The 27,999-nt window shown below is 47.1% G+C and overlaps 2 protein-coding genes and 1 non-coding gene across 4 annotated transcripts in view; 1 reads left to right on the top strand and 2 right to left on the bottom strand.

Moving 5' to 3' along the window:
- SLC25A15 (solute carrier family 25 member 15) overlaps positions 1-27,999 on the top strand; it is a 297,070-nt gene that overhangs the window by 132,397 nt on the left and 136,674 nt on the right. The gene's annotated exons all lie outside the window — the stretch shown is intronic.
- Positions 39-27,710, bottom strand: THSD1 (thrombospondin type 1 domain containing 1). Of its 2 annotated transcripts, XM_052650225.1 has the most exons (5): positions 27,622-27,710; positions 24,452-24,590; positions 20,080-21,042; positions 6,897-7,055; positions 39-1,648 (listed from the first exon to the last, which is right to left on the bottom strand). In XM_052650225.1, exons 2-5 carry the CDS (start codon positions 24,507-24,509, stop codon positions 282-284), a joined length of 2,547 nt encoding a protein of 848 aa, XP_052506185.1. In that variant the 5' UTR covers positions 24,510-24,590; positions 27,622-27,710; the 3' UTR covers positions 39-281. The 2 variants fall into 2 exon arrangements, with proteins under 2 accessions (XP_052506185.1, XP_052506186.1); XM_052650226.1 differs by lacking the exon at positions 6,897-7,055.
- LOC128057911 (U8 small nucleolar RNA) lies at positions 3,070-3,205 on the bottom strand. The gene has a single exon (XR_008200367.1). It is a non-coding gene; the product is annotated as a U8 small nucleolar RNA (small nucleolar RNA).

Below are 27,999 nucleotides of genomic sequence, written 5' to 3'. Positions count from 1 at the left end.
ATGAGAGACCGAGCCCTATTTTGCTCTTGTTTAAATTTTATTATCATAGTTAGTAGTGATAAGCTGACAGAAACAGGCTAAGGAAGGGAAGAAGTTTGAGATAAATAACTTCTTATGAACTGAAACACACGTGCACACTTGTGAGTTACCACCTGGCCCACATCCTGCCCTGCTGTACTAAAGAGTCCACACTAAAAAGAGTCCACAGAACATTGTAAGCAGCCGATCCCTGGATCTGGGCCCAGGACCCCGCTGTGTGAAGTCTCGAGGGTGATGTCGGTCTAGATAACCAGCTTCTCCACACTCAGCGTACTTGTGGTTTCATCTTCTTCATTTGACCCAAAGTATCCCGGGAGATCCAGCATCCGCTGCTCTGCCTCGGTGAGGCCAAAGGATGTATTGTCGTAGAAGGCGAACTCCGGGTGGGTGGGGAAGCTCTGACACTTGTCTTTTCTGCCCTGAGAAGGGCTCAGAGGGCTGACCCTCTGGTAACCATCTTTGGGCGCCGGGGGGGAAGGCTGCTTCCTTGAGACACTCCTGTGACTGGGGGACGGCCCCCTCCGAGCCCGGGGAGGCTCCGGTCTCTCACCTGCCCCCACGAACCCGGCCTGGCGATCCCCCACGTCCAGTTTCCTTGGGGGCGGTCCCAGGGAGTGGGGTTTGGGGAGAGGGCTTAAGGGACCACTGGCCCCCGCGGCCCCTGGGCCGTGGTCCCGCTTCTCCGGGAACAGCGCGGCGCCTCGACTCGGAGGCCGGCCTCGTTCTCCGGCCTGGTCCCAGGTCCGGGCCCTGGGGCCGTGGGCCGGGGTCGGCCGAGGGGTCAGTGTGGACAGGCTCCTCTCCCGGAACGGCCGGGCCTGCCTGGCCTCGTGGAAGCTCGCCGTCCTGCGGAAGTGGGACCCCCGGGAGTGGCTCCTCACCTGCGACTTGCGGAGGAGGGTCTGGCTGGGGCTGACCGCGCAGCTGGCCGCCGAGAGTGGATGGTCCAGCCGGGAGGGGGGCCTCTCTCCGGCGCCCACTGCAGGGGGCTGCTCCAGGAACGGGGATTTGATCCGGAACTTGCCGGCCGTGGCTTCCTCGGGGCTCTCGGGCCCTCCGGGGGATGCTGCTGCGGCGGCGGCAGCGGCGGCGGCATCGATGGCCGTGTCCGTCAGGGGGCTCTGGGACACGTGGTACACCTTGGTGGTCTCCGTCAGGCCTTTCTTCTTCATCTCCTTCAGCTGCTGCTGGGCCAGGCGGTAGCTGAACAAGGGCGGGATAATCTTCTGGGCGTTGGCCTGGAAGCTCTCGCTCCCCGAGGCTTCGTCATCGGGGGGCGCTGGCACGCTCCGCCGGTAGGTCAGCGGGATGCCTGGGTCCCCGGGGCTCCCCGCCGGCCCGTCACCCACATCCGAGAAGCTGCCGCGCGTCTCGCTCAGCTCACAGATGTTCTCCTCGTCGGAGTTCTTCCGGCAGCCCGGCCCGTGCAGCGAGTTGTGGCGGGCGGGCGTGCTGCACTTGGGGGCGCGGCCCAGCTTCCGCCAGAGCGTGATGAGCACGGTGGCCACGATGATGAACAGGCACAGGGATATGCCAGTGACCGTCACAACGTTGTTGGACTTCACGGGAGCCTGGGGCTGGAGAGGAGATGGGCTGGATGGTTGGAAAGCTACCAAAAAAAAAAAAAGGAAAAAAAAGGACAAATGCATCCTCTGGTATCGTTTTCTCTGCGTGGGTCTAAGGTCTCTGGGTGGCTAGCACTTAAGGAAGTGAAATAAACAAGGACTAGGACTTCTGGTCATACATATTTCTACAGACAACTTAAGTCAAACTGAAAACCATAGACCGGTAGAAAGAAGTGTGGTGTCCAGATGGGCCACGATCAGGGTGACTCCTGGCCACACTCAGCATCTGCTGACACTTGAGCCCAAATTTCTACATAGAAGCCTCAGGAGGAGTCTTTCAAGGTAAAAAATCAAGGTTTTTCACTTCAGGTAAGGTAAATATAGGCTTCCCCGGTGGCTCAGTGGTAAAGAATCTGTGTGCAATGCAGGAGACTTAGGAGATGTGGGTTCAATCCCTGAGTGGGGAAGTTCCCCTGGAGGAGGAAAATGGCAAGCCACTCCAGTATTCTTGCCTGAAAAACTCCTTGGACAGAGGAGCCTGGCGGGCTATAGTCCAAAGGGTTGCAGAGAGTTGGACACAACTGCGCACTGGGCTGCTGCTGCTGCTGCTGCTATGTCGCTTCAGTCGTGTCCGACTCTGTGCGACCCCAGAGACGGCAGCCCAGCAGGCTCCCCCATCCCTGGGATTCTCCAGGCAAGAACACTGGAGTGGGTGGCCATTGCCTTCTCTGCAACTGAGCACTGCTACTGCTAAGTCGCTTCAGTTGTGTCCGACTCTGTGCGACCCCATAGACGGCAGCCCACAAGGCTCCCCCATCCCTGGGATTCTCCAGGCAAGAACACTGGAGTGGGCTGCCATTGCCTTCTCCACAGCTGAGCACTAGAGCAAGGTAAACATGGGATATCAACAGTTAAATGTACCTTTGAGATGAATGTTGGAAAATTTCCAGTAACACTTGAAATGCAAAGTAATTTAGACAGGTTGCAGCTACATGTGCACATCTCAAGAGAACTTGATAGGTGAAAACAGGTCTTTTGGCAATATACTACAACTCAATTTTTCTCTCCCGTGTCCGGGAACTGTCTTTCCTAGGTACTGGAGCCTCTGTTTTCCCACTTCCGCTTTCTCAGCTCTCTTATCTCCTCACTGCCTTCCACGTGGCGCTGATTTTCCTCCTTCTTCCCTGGTCTCTCAATCTGGTTTGTCCCACAGTCATCAAACTGTTTCACCAAGACTCAGACACCACCTGGGACCTCAGCCTGTACTGCCACTAAAGTACTCAGGAACCTGAGACTACCCAGTTCCACCCGGCAGGACCTCTCTTTCAACTCTTAGGCCACTGTCCATCATTTAAGTCCTTCCAATCACCTGTCCCCTCTCTCTTATGTGGCGTGCTGTGATTCATGGGGTCACAAAGAGTCAGACACGAATGAGCAACTGAACTGAACCGAATTGAGTTAATGTATGTATAAGGAGCAATCAGGGTCTTGCAAGTCATGATCACGTAGAGCCATTAATCGCGAATCATGCGAGCTCCAATCACCACATTCTATTCTGCCCTCCAAAAGGGGGAACAGGTACGGATTAGCCTACCAGATGATTTTTTAAATTTATTTTTAATCGGAGGGTAATTGCTTCACAGCCACAATGCTGTGCTGGTTTCGTCTGGTGTCTTTCTCCCCCAGTCGTACCCCCAGCTGTGTGAGTCATCTCCTGGACCCATCCCCAATGCTCCCCTCCCCTTTCCACTGCACCCTATGAGACACCTATAGGCAAAGACCTCACCATCCAGAAACTTTCCACAAAACACTGTTTGTCTACTTGCCTGACCTGAGGATGGGCCCTCCCGCAGGGCAGAGCCTCCTCCACCCACTCTTGGGTGGGAGCTTTATTAGAAGCAGAGCCAGCGGCAGGGCGTGTCCCTCAGCCTCCTCATCCCTGGCTGCCATCTCAACCAACTCTTTCACCTCCGTGTATAAGTTCTACTCTTCTGATGCCCATGTCCATCTACTTAGACACTCCCCTACCCCTCCCTCAACTCGTGTCATCTCCCCACTTCCAGGCACTCATCAGTTAGCGGTACCCGGGTCCAGTCTCCCTCACCATCCCCAGAGCTGGGACCCATCCATGCAGTTGCCAGCAACAGAATCCTAACTTTCACCTGGGATGCTCCCCTCTCCACGCTTGCCACATCCAGAGTTGCTAAATCCTCTCCTCCGCATCCCACTGCCTTGAGTCACTGACAAACTCTTTTAACAGGCCTCCCTGTGGCCATTCCTGCCCCTTCTGATTTCTACTCCACACTACAGCAGAAACAGCCCTCTACAGCACAGGTCCAATCTTTCAGGGGCACTTCGGATCTGGCTTGTCCAGCCTCATTGTGTGTGTGTGTGTGTATTTTGCAACGCTGTGCAGCTTGCAACATCTTAGTTCCCTGACCAGGGACTGAACCCAGGCCCTTGGCAGTGAAAACACCGAGTCCTAATCACTGGACTGCCAGGGAATCCCCCTGTCCAGCCTCATTTTTATCCCTCTTTCCTGACATTGTCCTGCAGCCACATCAAACTGTTGTCAGTTCTCTGGGTTTCTTAAGGTGCCCATCATTTGCCGAACTTTCATCCATTGCTCCCTTTCCTAAAACTCCCTTTCTCACCTAGTTCACCAGGTGACACTTATTCAGCTTTCAAACTTCAGCTCCCATATCACTTCTTCCAAGAACAGAGGTGTTCCCAGCCTGGGTTGTCACCAAGTATCCACAGCAAGCTGTGGATATCTTCTATTGTGCTGGACGCTACACCTGCTTCTGTGTCTGCTAAGTTACTATATCATCCGCCCCTTCCAGACCGAGAGACATGGCTTACCTATATATTTCCAACTCTAGTCAATAACTGGCACAGAACTGGTACTCAATCAATGTTAACATTCAGTAATTGATTCATTATTTTAAAGGTAGTAACAAAATGTTCAACATCCCATCTGACGGAATGTGGGTACACGGCAACTGGATCCACCCACTGCTGCGGTGAACAAGAAGGGCCAAATTAATGTAGAACTTCACTCAGACCTTGGCATAAAAACATCCTTTCAAAACCAAACAGAACTCTAGACTTTGAAACAAGTGACAATAGCCACATGATGAAAGATTTGTTTCCTGGCTGATCATGTCTTCGTCTGCAGCGGCTGCCCCATCAGTGGCAAACGTACATGACAGACCTCTTAGCTGTCACCTTGGACTCTGGTTGGAATCCTTCAAAACCACAGCTGGAGAAAAGCCCCAGAGGTGCTGACCTCACCCATCTCTGTCTCATCTCGTCTTTCCCTGAAGTGAAGGAGAGCTTCCTGATGCTAAGCAGCCTGCAAACAGGTCTTTACACTTCCAAGGAGTGGAAAACAGCCTAAACCGGAGACAGAAACACTTGGGAGAAATGATCATTTTTATCCACATGAACATTTATCTGAGGACCACTGATAGTAGAAGCAGGGGTGTTTGTAACACTTACCCTTTTTGCTAATTTATAATGCACAAATTTCTAGTTCCCACCCAGGATTAAAGAGATTAAGATGCCAGAACATGAAATAATACCACAAAAACTGATTGCTAATTCCAGGATGCTTTTAGAAAGCTAGACTGACCTGTAATATTTAGAGGCAAAGTATTCAAGTTAGGGAGCTTAGGGTGAGGCCAGATCTAGTCCCTTGCTTTCTAGCTCTATGGCCTTGGGCAGGCGGCTTATCCTCTCTCTGCTACAAAGTTCTTACCTGTATATGGAGACAATAATGGACTGACTTTATACATGCAAGGCACTTAAAAAAAAAAAATGCCTGGCAGCATCAAGCTCTCAAGATCTGAGCCCACCATAAGAATCCTTGTCTTGTAGCATTACTATGAGTTTTGAGTGAGACATGTAATAAATGGTTGATATTGCTGTCGCTGCTAAAGGTGCAGCAGAAGTCAGAGGCAGTTGATTTTTAATTCATTTGAGTATCACGGAACTCTAGACGGAATAGCTTAACACAGCATGCCCTCCCAGAATGAAAAGCAATAAGTTACACACAAGGAAGGAGCTATGGAGAGTAAGGGGACTTGAAAAGGGCAGATGGAGGAGAAAGCCTTAGAAGACAGTATGAGACACAACTGGAGAAACAGATTTGGGGTGGGGCCCAGGGCTGCTGAAAGAGGGCGGGAAAGCTGGGGCCTGGGAGGAGAGCCTGCGTCTGAAGCTGTAATCGGAAAATCACAGAAGACAGAATGGCCTTTGGAGGCTGGAATAAAGGGAACAAGGCCTACAGCACTTGCTGCAAAGAGGAGACAGCAGGATTCTGGAAGGTCACAGGTGGGGACACCAGTCAAGGTGCTGGCAGATGCTGGTGGTTTGCTCAACAAGGTGCTCTGAGATCAAACACAGAAAACATCTAACTCCTCCAGGCCCCAAAGGGGCAGGAACCGGGGATGGTTTTCAACCTGGAATTGGAGAATGGAAGAAGTCAGGACTGGAGAGAGGGGCCTCACCTAAGGGTCAGGACCAGAGCAAAGGCTGGTCAACTAAATGGGGAGCTGGCTGTGTCTCAGATGGGGGATGGTGTGTGCAAAGAGCAAAGATTCCCTCTTACTGTAACCTGTGGGAAATGAATGGGATTCAGCTCCATAAGCTGCGGCAAACCCAGCTGAGTGACCTGAGCACCCCAACACAGAGCATCCACATCAGGTCCTCACTGAGCACCTGCTGGTGTGGGCCTTCGAGATGCTCAGGAGGATGAAGGACGGGCCAGTCTCCAGGTGATGGTAACATGAAATGCCCCACCTTCTCTTCCTGGGCAGGGGAGTGAAGAATAAATAAAGGGCCCTTCAGGGGATAAGGCAGGGCGTCTTGCCCCATTTTGGACAATTGATCTATATGGTTCCCTGGGACTTCTTGGAGATGAGGAGGAGAAAAACAATTTTTTAATGTTTCCCCACAGTTTTGATGGAGAGAAGTTAAAGGAGGGAGAAACAGCAAGAAATCCTGGGAGAAATGATCATCCCTCCCATTTTTTGCATTTTTAAAAATGATTTTGTATGTCTGAACATTTCATTTAGACCGATGTCCTTGTCATGTTCCCATTTGACAGTGTTACGTCCCCGGAAGCCAGCCCCAGCTGTGGACACACTGAGGGGCACAGAGTCCGTGCAGCCAGCAGCAGCGACAGTGCAGCTGAGTCCACTCCTGAACTCAGCCTGGCGGCAACTGCCAGGCAGGCCTGAGTGCAGCAGCCCCTCCGGGAGAGGCTCGGGTGGGAGGATGGATACCTACCAGCACAGTCCTCCAGGGAACACGGGGAGGTCTCCGAGGACATTCCGGGGCAGCCAGGTCGGGAGGGGGAGGAGGTCAGGCACACGCGGCGACGCTCTCTGACACCATCCCCGCACGAGGCGCTACACTGGCTCCACGGCTGCCACAGCCCCCAAGTTTCTGCAAGGACACCGGCCAGGCTTTTAATGCCAACTCACTTGGAGAATCAGAATGTCAGCGCACCCAAAGAAAGCGGCAAAACTCAAATCTTAGGCCATGAAAAGTCAGTAACACGGAACATTCCCAAAGATGGGCAAAGCTGGAATATCGCTGCTACCCTTACGAAAAAGGAAAATGTGAGTAGCTCAGTTGTGTCTGACTCTGTGCGACCCCATGTGCCCTCCAGGCTCCTCTGTCCCTGGGATTCTCCAGGCAAGGACACTGGAGTGGGCGGCCATTCCCTTCTCCAGGGGATCTTCCCGACCCAGAGATCAAACCCAGGTTCTCCTGTATTGCAGGCGGATTCTTTACCATCTGAGCCACCAGGGAAGCCTGTATAATTTATAAAATAGCAACCATTCTAGAACTCATCAGTCAGCAAAGGTCACAGGACAACCAAATGGCCTGAATTATAAGGAAAGACAGACTCCTCCCAGGAAAGTCAGGATGAAACATTATTTCCTGGGGCAGACAGCAGGCCTCATACAAGCTCGTGAAAAGACGTCATCTAAAAATGTAACGAAGGGGCTTCCCAGGTGGCTCAGTGGTGAAGAATCCACCTGCCAATGCAGGGTACACGGGTTTGATCCCTGGTCTGGGAAGATCCCACACTAGGCCCGTGAGCCACAGCTACTGAGCCCGCATGCTGTAACCACTGAAGCCCGCAGGCCCGAGAGCCCGTGCTCCACAACGAGAGAAAGCACTACAGTGAGAAGCCCAAGCAGAGCTTACCGCCATCGGAGAAGGTCCACACGCAGCAACAAAGACCCCGCAGGGCCATAAATTAATTAATTAAGTTTAAAAAAAATGTAACAAACTGTCAGAGGCCTGGCGCAGGCCAGTAGGAGAATACAGAACCCCCGGGAGCCACACTACCCACGGGGGATTTGTACCCACTGGCAGGCTCTTTGCCACCGAGCTCACCAGATGTTCACAAGGAGGTCTGAGGGCAGGTTCAAGACCGGAGAGAGCCTCCCTGAGGCGGAGGCCGAGGAGGGGAGGAGCAGCTTATGGGAAAGACAGACCTCATCCAGATCCTCCTCTGCATCTGTCAACAAGAGCCCCAGCCACTAGGGACAGGGCGGGAAACCCCGTCATTCTAAGAGCACCAGCTGAGACCTAGTGCTCTCAAGGAATGGAAAAAGAAGAGAAAGCTTCACCCTTAGAGACGAGACCCAGGGCCGAGACTAACACAGAGTTTCTACCCCTGGGGAGGGGCGGCATCATCACAAAGACCCCACATGGTGATAATGTTAAACATAAATAACCTAAAGACCAACCAAAAGACAAAGATTGTGCAGCTGGATAAAAAAGCATAACCCAGGGACTTCCTGGTGGCCCGGTGGTTAAGATTCCACACTTTCACTGCAGGGGGCACGAGTTCAATCCCTGGTCAGGGAACTAAGACACCTGCATGCTGCCCAGTGTGGCCAAAAAAAAGAGATACAACTACATGCTGTTTAAAAGAAACACACTTTAAGTATAAATACAGAAACAGGTTAAAAGTAAAAGGATAGAAGAAGTTATACTTCATAAACATTAATGAAAAGAAAACTCAGTGGCTATATTAATATCAGACAAAGTAGCCTGCAGAACAAGGAGTATTAGAAAGAAAGTGAAGTTGCTCAGTCATGTCTGACTCTTTGCAACCCCATGGACTGTACAGCCTACCAGGCTTCTCTGTCCATGGGATTTTCCATGCAAGAGTACTGGGGTGGGTTGCCATTTCCTTCTCCAGGGCCTCTTCCCAACCCAGGGATCAAACCCAGGTCTTCCTCATTGCAGGCAGACGCTTTTTACCCTCTGAGCCACCAGGGATGCCCACTGCAGAACAAGGAGTACTACCAGGGATAAAGAAAGACATTTACATAATGATAAAAGGGTCAATTCAGCAAGGAGACTTAACAACCCTAAATAGGGATGCACCTAACACCAGAGGGCTTGCAGAGAGTCAAGACATCTGAGTGATTGAGCACGCACGCACTAACATCAGAGCTTCAAAATACATACAGAACACATCCAACACAGTCATTATTGATTGGCAAATGCAACCTTCTTCCCCAAGCATACACGTAATCACTGCCAGATAGAATAACTGAATAACCCTCTATAAATAATTATCCTTCGTCCCTTCTCTATCAACACCCATTCAATCCCAAGATCTATCAGGTCATGCCCACACTAGGCACCAAAACATCCCGTGCATAAAAGTCTCTCTTCATTACGGACAAAAACTCATCATGCAGTCAAGGGTCTAGAAAGCACTACAAAACCATAAGGAGAACACGCAGGGCAGATACATTCTCAGGAGAGCCAAGTGGTGCAATCCTTGGAGTGAGTCACGGAATATGACTTTACAGCAATTAAAAGTCTCGGATTTTCACAAGAGTGGGAGCATTACAAACCAGTATCCTGGACCAATGTCAAGTGAGGTGTGGTAATTATGTTCCATCCAGAGTTCCAACTAACACAATATTGGTTCTGTGTCTCCCAGATCATACTGCAGCTCCTCAAATGGTTGAACAACAAGCCAGCTTTGTCCTCGAGCTTCAGAGCTGTTCAGACACTAAGCTTCCAGGGCTTGTAAAGCTTTGGGAAGCTCCTAGTAAGTCTCTCTGAGCTAAAGTACTGTGATTTATTTCTGAAAAACCTCCTGGGAATTCCACTACTGTAACTTCTAAATGGCAAATTAAGTCAAAGTATAGTTTATCCTTCTCTTGTGCTTGTATTTAAGACCACAAAAGGTAGACTACAAAAGCCAAGAATCTTTTTGTTATTCTTTCTTAACTCTTCTACTTCACACGCGCTGTTTTCGTTTTTTAATCTCTTAAGTCCCATCGGACTCTTTTGGGACCCTATGGACTTGTAGCCTGCCAGGCTCCTCTGTCCATGGGATTTCCAGGCAAGAACACTGGAGTAGGTTGCCATTCCCTTCTCCAGGGTATCTTCCCAAACCAGGAATCGAACCCAAATCTCTTGCATTGGCAGGCAGATTCTTTACCATTAAGCCACCAGGGAAGCCCACCCTTTATATCACATAGATTATTATTTAAATATATAGTCATATGTCAAACAAAAACAAAAATTCCATTAGTAGGAGCCAGAAAAAAAAAAATCAAAGTTCTGGTAAAAGCATGAATCTTAATGTCAAAAATCTCATTATGAAATGTGCCTTTTTCCTTTGAAAGTAAAATCATGACTGGTAGGATCATTAGCCATTGGAAAAAAATAAACATTTAAACTAAGTTTTAGTTCTTAAACTTCTAAACCAAATGAATCAAACAGAAAACAAGAGAAATCACTCAAAGCAATAAACAAATTTAATGAGGCAAAATTTTTAATGCCTTAATAACTCTATCTGTTACCTAAAGATTTCTGTTAATAACACTGAAGAAAATGCTTAGCAAAATGGGGACTGACTGGATAGCTATAATAAATGTGGTAGAAGTGAAGAGTAAGATGACCAATTTTCTAAATAGTCTTCCTTCATGAATGACAGGCTGTTTGTTTTGTCCTGTTTAGATGTCCATACATCATACTACATAGCAAACCTGTTTGGCCAGGATAAATGCTTTACAGGCCACTCTATAGGATATTAAATCTGAATGAGCAAAATGTGTTCAGAATATGAAAAGGGAGATTTGTTTCCACTCCAAGCATATTTGAAGAGTAGGAAATATTCACATTTGCAAGACATTTTGCTTACGAGTCTAGCATAACTAAACAAAACATGCTTATAAGAAAATTCAAGAGACTTTAGTGAGTAGCTAAGAGCAGCCGTGGGAGCAAAGACTCTTGGATCAGCAGTTCAGATTTTCTGCGGCGGACACAGGCTCAGTCACGTGGGACCACGCATGCTTATACCTGGGCCAGTGGGTTCCAAAGTGGGTAAGATGTCTTCAAGAGGGGTGGGCAGCACAAGATGAACCAATGAGGTGAGGAGGGAAATACTGGAACTTTTTTTCTATCAAAGGTTTCCTATTACTTAATATCTGGAGTGACAGATGACTGCGTAGTAGGCAGCACGCAATATCGGTAATGTGACAAATGCTGGACTTCCCTGGTGGCAATCCGCCTGCCAATTCAGGGGCCGTGGGTTCGATCCTTGGTCCAGGAAGATTCCACATGCCACAGGGCACCTAAGCCTGTGTGACACATTACGGAGGCTGCACCCTAGAGCATGTGCCCTGCAACGAGAAGCCACTGCAACTAGACAGGGGCCCCTACTTGCCACAACTAGAGAAAGTCTGCACGTGGCAATGAAGACCCAGCACAGCCAAAAAAAGGCTCAAGCCAGCTAATCACCAGCAGTTGTTAAGCCACCAACCTAACCTTTCTATGCCTCCCTTTCTTTACCTGTACGGTTGACAATAAAATAAACCTAACTCATACAGTTATTGTAAGGATTAAATGGGCTAATATTCATAAAGCACCCAAAACAGCTCTTGGTGCAAAGTAATCACTATAGAAATGTGATTATGCCAAATGGTCACTAAGAGTATGTCAGCTATTCTTAAAAAATCCCAAAGGAAGAGCAGGAGTTCCACCAAGTGGAAGGGTTTACTGGTTCCTTCATTGTCAGAGAACTGCAGAGTATTAAAGCATCTAAGGGCCTGCTTATATTAAATTGTATTTTCCAGTTTTAGGTAAACTAACTGGATGAGTAGTTTAAAAAGATCCTGGCAAAGAATTAAAGATGAAACAGTGATTAAGCACCTGCAAATAAGACAACAATAACAGGATGACAGTACTCCTGTTCTTGACAAAAGCTCTTGTCCAGTCACACTGGGAATGAAAAACAAGACCATCTATCTAATCAGAGAAACAAGAAGATAGCCAACAGACTTAAATTATCAAGAAAACTATGTACTGAACATTTACAATTTTTACTTGTCAAAAACACTATGTGACTATGAATTTATACCCTCTATCAGTAATTCTCAACTTAGCCCTAAATATATGTATTATATATATATTTGCCTTGAGAAACAGGATCCATTATCCCTTATCTGACACCATTGGGGCAGATGAGTCCAGAATTTAGAATTTCTCAATTTAGATTTTTGCATATTACTGCAGCACTTGTGCCCGATATTACTAACACTCCCCTCGCAGCATCTCGTAACCACACATATAACATTTCTGCAGAGAAACTCATAAACATTCACACTAAGTAGGATAAATGAAGATCGCAAATAATCATTTTTGACATTATCCTATTCCAATAAATTAGTATGTACATGTTTAAGGTCCTAAGACATATTTGGAAAAACAGACAAACATATCAAACCCATTTTCCCTTTTCAAAAGGAACTAATGGGAAATGCACTGTGCATCAGTGAATCACAGCTCATGATGGGCTCAGTGGGGGTGGCGGGGCCCCTGAATGATGCCATTTGGCAACAAGGACAGTCTTTACTGGTCAGAGCCAGCAATTTAAATGGAAAATGAAAAGAACTTGATTTAGTCATTAACTTTTATACCAGAAACACAAAGGCACTGAGTTTCCATCACTAGCATAAATTTCATTGACCAGCCAAGCAGAGCCCTGCTGGGTGGCCACACACAGAGAATCTGGGGTTTCCAGGACCGTTTAGCCCCTCAAGGTTCTCCTTCCAGCCCTACTGCCCAATTGCGTCTAGTGGCTGCAGCCCCAGAGGGAACCCTGAGCACCCTCAGCCTGGACACAGCTCTACTCCCTGTTCTGCCCATTCCCCACCCCAGGGTCTTCCCTCTGCCGCTGGGGGGCACTCAGTCTTTAGACACCAATGGAGGAGTCAGCGGGAAGCCCCACAGTTGGGAGAACGAACCAACATGGAGACCTCCTGATCCCAGGGTCCTTCAAGTGGCCTGAACGCCTTTGCCCGCCCATGGTTTGTTTCCGTTGTGTGTGTGCTCAGGTGCACAGTCATGTCCGACTCTTTGCAACCCCATGGACTGTAGCCCACCAGACTCCTCTGTCCATGGGATTTCCCAAGCAAGAATACTGGAGTGGGTTGCCATTTCCTTCTCCAGGGGGTTCTTCCTGACCCAGGGATTGAACCCGAGTCTCTTACGTTTCCTGCAATGGCAAGCAGGTTCTTTACCATGGGAAAGGGCCACCTGGGAAGCCCTTGCTTCCATTAAATTCAGTCAACTAGAATTTTTTTCCCCTCTTAGCAACTTCTTTTGAGACGGCAACCACATCTTGAATGATTAAATTAACATAATTGTTTTTCCACCGACACCTAGCTGAGACCTGTCACATCAGAGTACAACTTTCCCTTTACTAAATATGTACTGAGCACCTGTTAATGTGCCAGGTATATGAAGTGGGCCAAACAAAGATCATAAATAGCTTCATGGCAGCACAAGTAGGCTTTTGTCACAAAATGAGCTTCTGCAACCTGGAGTGCAGGGAGGTGTGGAAATGTGGGAGGAGGACACTGGACAAGCAGTGACAGACGGGTAAATGCCAGGAAGGAGGGTCTACAGACGCTGGGCCAGTTCATACCAGGGAGTTTACCGAGCCCAGGATCGAGGAAGAGTGCCCAGGAGGAGACTTGGGGGATGGGTTCATGTAACCAAGTGAAGGTGGGCAGAGGGGTACCCAGTCTCCAGCCCATGGATGGTGACTGTAGGAGGTGGGGGACAGCTGGCCACGGAGGGGGCATGGATGCTCATCTCATAGGTGAGGTGTCAAGTGAGGTGATTGACAAGTTTCAAGGAAGAGAATAGCCCTCAGTTGACCTGAATTTTCAACAGTCCCTCTCTGGCTGCCTGGAGAGAATGAAGGGGATGGGGGAAAAACAATTAGGGATCTATTAAAAGAGTCCAGGTGAGCAGCTTCCCAGATGGGGCTAGTGGTAACGAACCTGCCTCCCAGGGCAGGAGATGAGATGTGGGTTTGATCCTCGGGTGGGGAAGATCCCCTGGAGGAGGGCATGGCAACCCACTCCAGCATTCTTGCCTGGAGAATCCCACGGACAGAGGAGCCTGGCGGGCTACAGCCCATGGGGTCACAAAGAGTCGGACAGGATGGAAGTACTCGAGCACACACGCACTGGGAACTAAGATCCCACAAGCTGCACAGCACAGCCAAAACCAGAGTTCAGCTGGGAGATGGTGGAGGCTTAAAGCAACGGGTGTCGGTGGAAATGAAGAGACATGGAGAGACTCAGGGATTTTTTTGAAGAGACAAAATCCATAGGACCTAGTGATTCGTTCATAGGAGGTGAAGAAGAGGAAGGCTCCTGAGTTTGGGGTTCAAACAATGAAATGGGCAGAGCCTTGTACTGAGGAGCAGTGTTGGGGGGTAAGCTGCTGAGTCCAATTCCACGCTACTTTTGAGGGGCCTGGAAGACATCTGTTCAGCTTAGATGCAGGCGAGAGACGCTAGCCTGGAGCCGTCAGCAACAGGACAGCAATCACCTAGCAACTGTGAGAAGAATGAAAAACGCAGAGGTTCCGAGAGAAGATGCAGAAGGCCAAACAGAAGACTCGGAAGTCTGAGGCTTAAGGGATGTGACGAGTGGTAGAACAGGCTGGCAAGGGAAGGAACAGCCAGGGAGGCAGGAGGCAAACAGGCGAGCGTGATGTCCTAGAATCAAGGTCAGTGAAGACACTGACGAGAAGCATCCCAGGTTTGGGGGCCTCGAAGTCATTCACTGGCTGCTTTATTGAGAGCATTTGCAGGGCAGGCATGAGTCAGGAGTGGGGTGCAAAGTGAACGGGGGTGAGTAAGTAAACCCCAAAGCACAGGTGACTTTTTCAAGACCCAGGGCTACACAAGGAAGACGAGAGAAGACGGAGTGTTCTGGGGAGAATGAAGAGGCGACGGGCAAGTTTGTTTTGTTCTCAGATGAGATGACTAAGGACATCTCAAAGTGGATGCGGATGAGCCAGTAAAGAAGGGACAGTTAGAGATGGGGGACAGGAGGGTAATCACGATTAACAGAAGGTTCCGGAGAGAGCAGAGGGGCTGGGATCCCCAGGGTAGGGGAGTGCTGACCTCGCACTGGAGGAATGACGCTGCTTCTCTGGGGACAGCAAAGGAGAGGACAGGACGGCTGCCGGCAGGCTTATGGGGATCTCGGTAGGAGAGTGAGAGGCACGTCCCTGATGGCTTCCAGGTGCTCTGTGTGGCTGAGTGAGCTCTGAGCATGAGGCAGGGGTAGGGGTGAGGACAGGGGAGGGCCAGCAGAGCAAAGCAGAACAGCAGGGGCGCGAGCAGCAGGGGGTGGTACGCTGGGTCCAGCAGGAGTGGAGGCACGTGCACCCCCAGCGGCCCCGCTCCGCCTGGGTGCAGAGGGCAGCTGGCAGGGGCATCAGGACGAGGCAGGGGCGTTTGGGGTATTGGTAGGGGAGTTGTCAAAGGAACAGGCCGCGGAACGTAAGCTAGAGAGAGGTAACCACAAGCAGGGAAGCGCCAGTGGTAGGGACGGAGTCACAAGCATCTCTCAGGAGAAGTAAGCAAATCTGGAGCAAGAAACACGTGGAGCATCAAAGATCCTCAGAGGCCTGGGCCATCAGGGAGCACAGGGCCTAGTGGGAAAGTAGATAAGGGAATGTGTACGTGATCAGGAACGTCTCTGCTGGATTAACCTCTTGCCAAGACGAGGCCTGCACCCAGGAAAAGAGAAAGAAATGCAAAGAGGAGCCTGGGGCCTGGGTGGAACCATAATAACCCTACTTCTTTGTGCAAAGAATTAAGAATCTGAAGAAGTTTCTAAAAATCTGCCTGTGAACTCTCACTAAAGAGGTGTCATTCTTATAACAAGGGACGCATGACAGCAAAGAGACAACTTTGATGACACTCTCTAGAGGAGACACGACATTACTCACTACAATTTGGAATTTAGCTTTGAATTCTGACTTGCCCTAGGCAGACGCTTTAACCTCTGAGCCACCAGGGAAGCCCCATGATGTAATCATATAATCTTTAAATATATACAAAAGGATGAAACTAGAACATTCTCTAAAACCATACACAAAAACAAACTCAAAATGGATTAAAGACCTAAATGTAAGACAGGCTACTATAAAACGCTTAGAGGAAAACACAAGCAGAACACTCTTTGATATAAATTTCAGTAATATCTTTTTGGACCCACGTCCTAGTATAGTGAAAATATAAACAAAAATAAACAAATGGGAACTAATTAAGCTTAAAAGCTTTTGCACAGCAAAGGAAACCATAAACAAAATGAAAAACAACCCACAGAATGGGAGAAAATATTTGCAAATGAAGCAACTGACTCCAAAATATACAAATCGCTCATGTAGCTCAATATCAAACAAACAAACCAATCAAAAAGTGGGCAGAAAATCGAAATAGACATTTCTCCAAGGAAGACATGCAGATGACCAATAAACATATGAAAAGATGCTCAATATCACTAATTATTAGAGAAACGCAAACTTAAACTTCAATGAGGTATCACTTCACACCTGTCAGAATGGTTATCATCAAAAAATCTACAAATAATAAATGCTGGAGAGGGTGCAGGGAAATCCTCCTACACTGTTGGTGGGAATGTAAATTGGTACAACCACTAGGGAGAACTGTATGGAGATTCCTTAAAAAACTAGAACCACCATGTGACCCAGCAGTCACACTCCAGGGCATGTATCTGGAGCAAACTGTAATTCAAAGATATATGCACCCCAAGGTTCATGCAGCGCCATTCACAGTAGCCAAGACATGAAAGCAACCTAAATGTCCATTAACGGAGAGATGAATAAAAAGACGTGCTACAAACCAAACCAGCCAATCCTAAAGGAAATAAACCCTGAATACTCACTGGAAGGACTGATGCTGAAGATGAAGCTCCGATACTTTGGCCACTTGATGCAAAGAGTCAACTCACTAGAAAAGACCCTGATTCTGGGAATGATTGAAGGTAAAAGGAGAAGAGGGCAGCAGAGGTTGAGATGGTCAGATAGCATCACCAATTCAATGGACATGAGCTTGGGCGATCTCTGGGAGATAGTGACAGAGAGCCCTGGTGTGCTGCAGTCCATGGGGTCACAAAGAGTTGGACATGACGTAGTGACTGAACAACAGCAACAGTATATATACAATGGAATACTACTCAGCCACAAAGAATGAAATCACGCCATCTGCAGCAACATGGATGGCCCTAGAGATTATCATCCTAAGCGGAGTAAATCCAGAGAAAGACACATATCATATGATCGGACTTATATGTCGAATCGAAAAAAATGATACAAATAAACTTATTTGCAAAGCAGAAAACAGACCTACCAACTTTTAAAACAAACTTATGGTTACTAAAGTGGAAAGGTGGCGGGAGGATAAATTAGAAGGTTGGGATTAACATGTACACACCATATATAAAAAAGATGATCAACAAGAACCTACTGCATAGCACAGGGAACTCAGTATTCTTTAATAACCTGTATGGGAAAAGAATCTGAAAACGAAGGGAGATAAACATATATATATATATATATATAGCTGATTTATTTTGCTGTACACCTGAACCTAATATTGTAAATCAGCTATACTCCAATATACAATAAAAGGAAAAACATACCTAAAAAATAAAATACAGTGTAATCATAGCTGAAGTTTATCAGTGCTTCCTACACGCCAGGCACCGTACTAAGAAATGTACACACTGATTTCCCTTAATTCTCACAACTCTCCGAGGCAGATACTCTTATTATCCCCACTTTACTGATGGGGAAACTGAGACCTACAGCAGTTAGCAGTGAGCTGGGTATGCCTACCAATATTCTTCATTTTTCAGATAAGGATGTTAACATCATTTGGAATATTACGAGGAGTGAAGCATAAAACTGATGGCACAGTTCACAGAACATTCAGGCATGACCTAAATCAAATCCCTTATGACTATACAGTGGAAGTGGGAAATAGATTTAAGGGCCTAGATGTGATACACAGAGTGTCTGATGAACTATGGACGGAGGTTTGTGACACTGTGCAGGAGACAGGGAGCAAGACCATCCCCAAGAAAAAGAAATGCAAAGAAGCAAAATGGCTGTCTGAGGAGGCCTTACAAATAGCTGTGAAAAGAAGAGAAGCAAAAAGCAAAGGAGAAAAGGAAAGATACACCCATTTGAATGCAGAGTTCCAAAGAATAGCAAGGAGAGATAAGAAAGCCTTCCTCAGCGATCAATGCAAAGAAATAGAGGAAAACGATAGAATGGGAAAGACTAGAGATCTCTTCAAGAAAATTAGACGTACCAAGGGAACATTTCATGAAAAGATGGGCTCGACAAAGGACAGAAATGGTATGGACCTAACAGAAGCATAAGATATTAAGAAGAGGTGGCAAGAATACACAGAAGAACTGTACAAAAAAGATCTTCACGATGCAGGTAATCATGAAGGTGTGATCACTCACAGTCACCTCTGCCGGACATCCTGGAATGTGAAGTCAAGTGGGCCTTAGGAAGCATCACTACCAACAAAGCTAGTGGAGGCGATGGAATTCCAGTTGAGCTATTTCAAATCCTAAAAGACGATGCCGTGAAACTGCTGCACTCAATATGCCAGCAAATTTGGAAAACTCAGCAGTGGCCACAGGACTGGAAAAGGTCAGTTTTCATTCCAATGCCAAAGAAAGGCAATGCCAAAGAACGCTCCAGCTACCACACAATTGCACTCATCTCACTCGCTAGTAAAGTAATGCTCAAAATTCTCTAAGCCAGGCTTCAGCAATATGTGAACCGTGAACTTTCAGATGTTCAAGCTGGTTTTAGAAAAGGCAGAGGAACCAGAGATCAAATCGCCAACATCTGCTGGATCATGGAAAAAGCAAGAGAGTTCCAGAAAAACATCTATTTCTGCTTTATTGATTATGCCAAAGCCTTTGACTGTATGGATCACAATAAACTGTGGGAAATTCTGAAAGAGATGGGAATACCAGACCACCTGACCTGCCTCTTAAGACCTGTATGCAGGTCAGGAAGCAACAGTTAGAACTGGACATGGAACAACAGACTGGTTCCAAATAGGAAAAGGAGTACGTCAAGGCTGTATATTGTCACCCTGCTTATTTAACTTATATGCAGAGTACATCATGAGAAATGCTGGGCTGGAGGAAGCACAAGCTGGAATCAAGACTGCTGGGAGAAATATCAATAACCTCAGATATGCAGATGACACCACCATTATGGCAGAAAGTGAAGAACTAAAGAGCCTCTTGATGAAAGTGAAAGAGTGAAAGAGCTGGCTTAAAGCTCCGCATTCAGAAAACTAAGATCATGGCGTCCGGTCCCATCACTTCATGGCAAATAGATGGGGAAACAGTGTCAGACTATTTTTCTGGGCTCCAAAATCACTGCAGATGGTGATTGCAGCCATGAAAATTAGAAGACGCTTACTCCTTGGAAGGAAAGTTATGACCAACCTAGACAACATATTAAAAAGCAAAGACATTACTTTGCCAACAAAGGTCCATCTAGTCAAGGCTATGGTTTTTTCAGTAGTTATATATGGATGTGAGAGTTGGACTATAAAGAAAGCTGAGCAGAGAAGAATTGATGCTTTTGAACTGTGGTGTTGGAGAAGACTCTTGAGGGTCCCTTGGACTGCAAGCAGATCCAACCAGTCCATCCTAAAGGAGATCAGTCCTGGGTGTTCATTGGAAGGACTGATGTTGAAGCTGAAACTCCAATACTTTGGCCACCTGATGCAAAGAGCTGACTCATTTGATAAGATCCTGATGCTGGGAAAGATTGAGGGCAGGAGGAGAAGGGGATGACAGAGGATGAGATGGTTGGATGGCATCACCGACACATGGACATGGGTTTAGGTGGACTCTGGGAGTTGGTGATGGACAGGGAGGCCTGGCATGCTACGGTTCATGGGGTCGCAAAGAGTCGGACACGACTGAGTGACTGTACTGAAGTTCACAGAAAATCAAGTTCATCTAAATTCAAAAGAATAATTTTGATTGCATGAAGATACCAATTTCATTAAAAAAAAAAAAGGTTTTAAAATTGCAATACCAACCTATACTTCTCCGAATTAGCATGCACTCCTTCTCCTTTGCAGAAAACTGGCTTCGGCTTGAAACACCAAAGTCAAAGCAGTATTTATTCCTCCCCATGTCAAACAAAGTGCAGTTGAATACTGTTCTCCTCTCTCCCAAGGCCAGGCTGTTTTCAGCCAACCGATTGGTCCTCTCCCCGGGGAGTCTAGGGGCTTCCTTAAAGACGGTGATCACCCCTTGGACGAAGATGCATGGCGGGGGCAGCACCGTGACCTCCACCCCGGCCTCGCAGGTGAGCTCCGGCTCCATCACCAGTTTGTACCCAAATTTCTGGGCCAAGTCAATGGGGCCTGTGGACATAATGACCGAGTCTCGGCCCAGCAGCTTCAGCACCACGGTGACCATGACGTAGGCTTCCGGCCCCACAGGGGGACAATCGAACTCAACCCACTGGCCTTGAGCGAGCGCCACCCTCTTGCTGGCCCTAATCTCCAGCGGCAGGGCCTGACTAGCCCTTGCCTCTGGGAGGCTGTTGGTGAAGGTGACCTCCAACAAGATGTCGGGCTTGTCCCTGGGGAACGGGCACAGTGGCTGACTGGTGAAAAGGCCCACCTGGAAGGTGCCTTCAGCCGCCTTGGACGTCCTGCTCAGGTCAACGTGGAAGACGGGCCATTCCACCTTGAGAAAGGCGCTCCTCTCCCTCGAGGGGACTGGGAGGCTGCTGTTTGTCGCTTCCCAGGTCATCACGAACCAGTAGTCGCCCGCCTCCTTGAAGTAGAAGCACTCAAACTCGAGGGTCCCCTGGGACTGGTTGGTTAGGAGGTATTTGGTGGTAAGAGTCTGGTTGGAGCTGGCCTCCACCAACAGGACAGACACATTCCTCAGCGTCCCGTTGGCACCATGGAAATCCACAGTCACCGTGCTGTTGCTCAGCGCTACATGGCCCGGCTCCCCCAGCACGAGATACTCAGCCTCTCCAAGAACTGAAAGGAAACAGTCATAGTGAGTTTTAAAAAGGGACATCTGAGCGGCAGTACTGGTGACATCGAGGAAAACAGCATTTTAGACACAGGAGAAGTTTGAACTGAGCCAAGGATGACATAAAATGGTGTTGAGTGCTAACCCTGGGAGCTGGGCCCTGAGCCTCTCCCATTCTAAAATGGCTCAGGTCCTTCATCTCCATCTTTCATGATTCTCGTTCAAAATAATGAATGGATACTCTGAATTCTCAACAGTCAACAATGGAATCTATCCGCGAAGGAAACCTAATAAGGCAAGAGTAACCATTGACAACTCTCATGATAAAACTCCAACATTTCACTTTGCTCACTTTAGTCATATTGCAGGACTTAGGTATTTGCCGGAAATAGGTTTACAGCGAGGGCTTCCCCAGTGGTCAAGAATCCATCTGCAATGCTGGAGACACAGGAGGCGCAGGTTTGATCCCTGGGTCAGGAAGATCCCCTGGAGGAGGGCATGGCAACCCACTCCAGCACTCCTGCCTGGAGAATCCCATGGACAGAGGAGCCTGGCGGGCTACAGTCCATAGGGTTGCCAAGAGTCGGACATGTCTGAAGCGACTTAGCACGTGCGTGCACACACACACACACATCCACAGGTTTACGGTGAAGTGAAAGAAAGCCTGATTTAAATGACAGAATATGAAGTACTCTAGCTTACTTAACATGGACGATTCTAAATATACAGTTGATGCTTGAACAACACGGGTTTGAACTGCAAGGGTCCACTTATGCCCAGATTTGTACCAACAGTAAATAGTAACTCGATGATCCGTGGTTGGCTGAATCTGCAGATGCAAACAGCAGATATGGAGGGCCAACTATAAGTTATATCAGGATTTTCAACTGTGCAGAGGATTAGACTCCTTAAACCCCACGTTGTCCAATGATCGGCTGTACCTGTAAGTTACTGCTTTCTGACGTTGAAGATAGGTGTGTGAGTATTTTTACCAGTAAAGAAACTGCCTTTTGTTTGTATAAGGCAGAAATTTTTAGATGAATAAGAAATGTTGACATTCTGTCCTACATGGATTAATCCAGGGGACAGAGTGAACATTCACGGAATAGCTAAGCATGTCCTTGGTGATTTTAAGGACATTATAGTAACAGGCCTAGACAAGATAGATGACTACTGGCCCAGAAGTATCACTTAGTTAGGATAATCTTTTTTTTTTTAAAAGAGACCCACTGGAGCAGCTGAAGTAAAAAGCAGAAAGAACACAGACACACAAGAATCCTTGTTTCTGTTTTGAACCCTATCCAAATACATACCAAAAGAGACAGAATTTGGCAATACAACAATCAACTGGCCTGTGGCTAGGGTAAGAAGCATTCTAGATTTGAGAAAGTGCAGTGCCCTTTGGTCTGAAAAACAACATGTAAGTAGGAATTTGTAAGTCTTCTTCTATATACATGATAATAAAATATATTACTATAATAACAATAATTATATATGTCATATATGCCCAAAGGACCTCAATGTGTTATCTGGGCTGGTGGTCCTTAAATACATTTAATCTACAGCAGAGTCTGACATAGTATTGTAAATCAACTATACTTCAATACAAAATAAATTAAATTCACTTGGCTATACAGCAGAAAACAATCAACACTGTAAATCAACACTACGCCAATAAAAATTTTTTTCAAAAAGAAAAGGATATTAAAAAATGGTTATTAGAATCAGCACATGAAATACTGGCCCATGAAGGTTTGTTTTGATCGCCTCAGCACTTCACTCATTTCTTATTTAAGATAACGGGAAATAAGATGTACAAAACTTGGATAGATCTGGACACTTGAAAGACCATAATAGGTTTTTTTTCATCAACAGACAAATTGAGGAACACTCCCTGTTGGATGAAGGTGACTCAGGGTTAAGGAAGGCGGTCGCTTTTGATGCAGCTTCTGTGCGGGTTCAGAGCTGACCTCCAGTGCTCACTGCAGCCCAAGGAACGAGTAAGGACTGGGAACAAAGCTTATATTCATTTGCATCCGATGGGGCAGAATGGTTCTGTGATGAATTTTAAGACTGAGAAGCACACCACACTTAGTTAATTAATGAAAACCTGTTGTCAAGGATACGGTTACCACACAGGCAGATCAGATTTTAATTTGCTGGGCAGCTAGTCAATGAAAGAGACACACATGTCCCTTTGGAAATGGACAGGAAAGAGACAACTGATGAATCTCAACAGCAGCAGATAGAAGAGGTATACTGAAGAGGGAACTTGGCTGCTTTACACTTGAACTCTAGTCTCTACAGGCAAGAATATATTCTCATTTAGAAAACTACAATTTGGTCATACCATCAAATTCACTACTATAGTTCAGTTTTCTCCATTCATTCATTTCCTCTCTCCCATTCCTTTAAAGGAACTGGTGCCTCAATATAAGCATGTGGATTTCAAAAGAAATCTAACTGGTAATGGTGTGTTTTGATCAATTTCAAATGGAGAAGGGGATAAACCCCACATATATGAAAATGCCTCCATTTTTTAGTAGCAGCCTTGGCACTCAACTTTTATGCTTTATTTTCTGCTCATCAACTTTTTTATGTGCCAGTAAAATATTTTGTTCTCAACAATAACAAGCATCCTTGCAGACTATTTAAATAGAAATTTTTGATGTCTTTATCTTTATGAAACAAAGTACCCTTTTATAGTTTTTTGTATAAGGCTGTTAGATGCAGAGCAATGTTTTCCTCAGTGGCTCAGTGGTAAAGAATCTGCCTGCAATGCAGGAGACGCAGGTTCGATCTCTGGGTTGGGAAGATCCCCTGGAGAAGGAAATAGCAACCCACCCCAGAATTCTTGCCTGGAGAATCCCATGGACAGAGGAGTCTGGCAGGCTACAGTCCATGGGGTTGCAGAGTCAGATACAACTGAAGCAACTGAGCATACACGAGTATGCACACAAAAAGAAATGAATCCCAGGGACTTCCCTGGCGGTCAAGCGGTTAAGACTCAGTGTTTCCACTGCAGGGGGTGTGGGTTCAATCCCTGGTTGGGGAACTAAGATCCCACATGCTTTGAGACACAGTGAAAACAAACAATAAACAAAAACAAAACTAAAAGACAGTACACACACAAATGCGTAATACTGAAACAACCAAAGTGAGAGCAACATGTTTGTCTCCAACTTGTGAAAGTGAGTTAAAAAAAAACTTTAAAATATATTTTAAATGAAACTTGAATTAATAACGCAGAACCTTAAGAGAACCTAGGGTTGCAAGAATCATGGTTTAAAAGGCACTGAACTGGAGTCCCTGCCCTGCCTCCTTCATAGAGAGGCATAAACATTCATGCATTTAAAAACCTCCCATTTCTGTTTCTTCACTGAGACCCACAGCATAAGTGCACTCAACACTTACCATAGTCACAGAGCACCACCAGCAATAGATTTGAAAAGTCTTTCAACGTTTGTTTCATTCTGATCAGCAAAATCCCAGGTCTTTGGTCTCCTCATGTCCTTTCTCACATCCGAATTGTGGAGTCTTCTTTCAAAAACACCTGCAAGGAGAACCTCAAAGAAATACTGGCTCTGTTCAATGTGATTCATAAAATAGTAACCCTGAGATGACAAAACCATTCTAAGAAGTCAGACTTCCTCGTTAATACTGAAAAGAAAACAGGAAGGACATTACTGTTGCCCCCAGGGAAATGATCAGTAATTATACGCGTTCCTTTCCTTTCATTATAGCTCACCTGCTAAGAACATTTAGGTCTGCCCACAGCAAGACTTTCTCTGCAAAACACCATGTCTTTTATCTTTGCAGCAGACCCTTAAGTGGACAGTTGGTTGCTCTTTGCTTAATTTTATTGAAGCTCATAGCCAACCTTGATAATATATCTTCGCACATTTATATGCATGGCATAGCAGGCTAACCAACTGACTAACATTTTGCCAAATTTTTGCATCTGTTGTATAGACCCGCCCTGCTTCCACAAATGGACTTATATTAACATTGTCTGTCTTACACAATTGGTGTGTTATCTGGATTGCTCCATTTCTTTATGCCTAGAAGCTATATCAAAATTATTAAGCCTTAAAAAAAAAGGTACTCAGATTATTGCAATTAAATGTGAACTTCATGTGGCCCTGACTTCCCTTGGTTAGGGCATTCTAAAGACAAAACAGCTATCATCTTTGGCAGCCTTCCAATACTTGTTGCTGCTGGCTGGCATGCGTCAGGAGATGTATGCTTTCAGGCAGCAATCTTCCCAGACCACCTAGGAGGGCAGGGAAGACCTTGATGGCCCGTGGTTCAGAATGATTTGTGAGAAGTGGCACTTACTTTGATATAAACAGACTATTACACAACAGAATGAGATGCAGGGCATTTAAGAGCCAGGTTTTTTCATACTTGAGTCTAGGAAACTATTGGATGCTAAACATTACCAAATAGATATTTCCTTAATGTCTACATTCCCCCCTATTATGCACAGTTAATCTACTTTTAGTAAGTTTTTAAAAAGCATCTTATATTCAAAATATATGTATGTCACATCCCTTCAGATAAGGCAGGAATTAAGGGAATTAAGAAGATTGATTGAAATAATCAGAAATTCAGTGGAAAGGAAACAGGTCTGTCTCTATTCGCTTTCTCTCTGTAGGAGCTGGCTGAGCAAAAGGAAATGCTGGACTTCCTCAAGGAGAAGCAGAGATATAAAGTGTAATTATGCAATTAGGGCTCTCGCCCTCTCCAAAAACAACCAAAAAAGAAAATTCAGTTTTGTTGAAATTAGGCACAGATTTGACCCAATCCTTTCCTTTTACATGAATTGGGAACCTGGCCAAAGACAGCAGATGAGCATCACCGCATCTCTGGGGCAAGCGTGGGCACATAGGGCAATTAAAATGCTTCCTTTAAGGCACTGATACTCAGTAACCAAAGTAAGAAGAAACAAGCAATTTTTGGCCCCCAAAAGTGGAACTGACTCCTCCCAAATTCCTTGTTTCCGCATGACAAACAGGCTTCCTTGGTGGCTCAGACGGTAAAGAGTCCACTGGCAATACAAGAGACCCGGGTTTGATTCCTGGGTTGGCGAGATCCCCTGCAGAAAGGAATGGCTGCCCGCTACAGTCTTCTTGCCTGGGAAATCCTACGGACAGAGGAGCCTGGTGGGCTAGTCCACTGGGTCCCAAAGAACTGGCCAGCCACTGAGCAACTAACACTTCACTTCACCATGCCATGACAAACATTTTCAAAGAAGTTCTTAACCACAACTGATTTTCTGATTATAACACATTTTCTTTCTTATGAAAAAGATCAGTAAAACGGAATAGTGATCATCTATATTTAGAGCTATGTGGAAATGGAATTATAAAATAATCCAGGCTATCTGAAACCAGGCTGTTTTATTTTATAAGACATAATATGGTTTGCATACTATGGATTTTTAAAAAATACTCTCAAGCTTTTGACAATAAATCCTGATTTTTTTCATTAATATGAAGATGTTAACAGAGCACTCTAGAATGTCATGGACTGCTGAGTTTAAAAAAGCACTACTTTTTTTTTTTTTTTTTTAAAGAAAACAGCCAGCTTCTTTAATTTGTTTTAAACCTTGCTTATTTTCTTTCAACAGGTGTTCCCAATACCATGACTGGCTACTTAAGAGTGTTTGGCTTGATAACCGTTTTTTGAGAAAATAAGAACTTGGGCATCCTTTATACACATTTAAAGAAAAAAACTTACACAGAGCATTCACATACAGAAATGTTTAGAGACATTCTAAACATAGCAGCTACAGGGTAGAGGCATATTCTCAGCGGCTAATGACATGAGGCAGAACTCAGGTCCCAGTACTTTTGCTGAAATCTGCTAAGATAAACGCTTATCTGTCCCCTAGGGCGTCTTCAGAACTCAGAAAAAGAAACTGAATTACGCTAAGGTTCAGGAGACCAATGACTTAGGAAAAGAATAAAAGGAAAAGTGATCCTATCCCTTCTGACAAACGTGCACACGCTCGTGTGTACGTCTAATGATATTTATTAAGAGGAAATCCCTAAATTCCAAGCAGGGTGCATCTATGCATTTGGCCGAGTTGGTGGTGCCTCTCCCCGCGTCCACCCAGCTTTTCCCAGGCCCGCAGGTCAAGGTCACTTTTGGAAATCTAAGGCGGCCGGTATCCTCAGCCCAAAATCCTCCTAAAACGGCACGTATCTCATACTGCTTGTATCCCAGAAAGAATTTCTTTCTGGAAAGACGCAAGCCAGTTCTGAAACGCAGAATATCCCAGAGGCTGATTTTCAAGTGTCCCAAACTGTCCGGACTCAACGCCCATCTATCTGCGGTCAGCCTGAGTCCCTCGGCCACGCCTGCGCCAGGTGCCGCTTGAAGTCGGGACTCGGAGAGGCGGAGACGACACTTTTTAGCGCGCCCCGGGGAGCCAGGGTCGCAGGCTGGGTGCGTGGAGGGGGCAGAACCGTCCACCTGCGCGTTCCGGCGGCGGGGAGTGGGGCGGCCGGGTCCCGGGAGCCTCCGGGAACCCCGCGGCGAGGGCGCACCCCAAGTCGCTTCCGGGAGGTCCCTCTTACCTCTGGGACGGGCAGGCGGGAAGGCAAGGCGGGCGGAGGGCGAGCGACTTCACGGGCGGCGAGGCAGCCGGCGGAGCATCCCGCGTCCCGGGACTGCGCCCGGGGCCGCCGCGCCGCTCCCGCAGCCCCGCCCGGGCCCGCCCCCGACGGCGCGGGGAGGGCGGCACCCGGCGGGCGGGGACCTCCGGGAGCCCGCCAGAGCCGCCCCGCCCGCTCCGGGCCGCGCATCCTTTCCTGCCCGCGCCCGGCTGGCCCGCGGCTGGACAGGAAACCCGGCAGGAAACGCGCGGCCGGCTGGGGCCTGCGGGGAGGAGGCGCGGACCCCCACCCCGCGACCCGGAGCCGGGTTTACGGGCGAGCCGCCGCGTCTCCCCGCAT

The sequence above is a fragment of the Budorcas taxicolor genome, chromosome 12 (genome assembly GCF_023091745.1).
Source record: "Budorcas taxicolor isolate Tak-1 chromosome 12, Takin1.1, whole genome shotgun sequence".
In the NCBI taxonomy this organism is placed as follows: domain Eukaryota; kingdom Metazoa; phylum Chordata; class Mammalia; order Artiodactyla; family Bovidae; genus Budorcas; species Budorcas taxicolor.
Note: the sequence above shows the minus strand (reverse complement) of the source record. Positions and strands in the feature narration are given on the sequence as shown.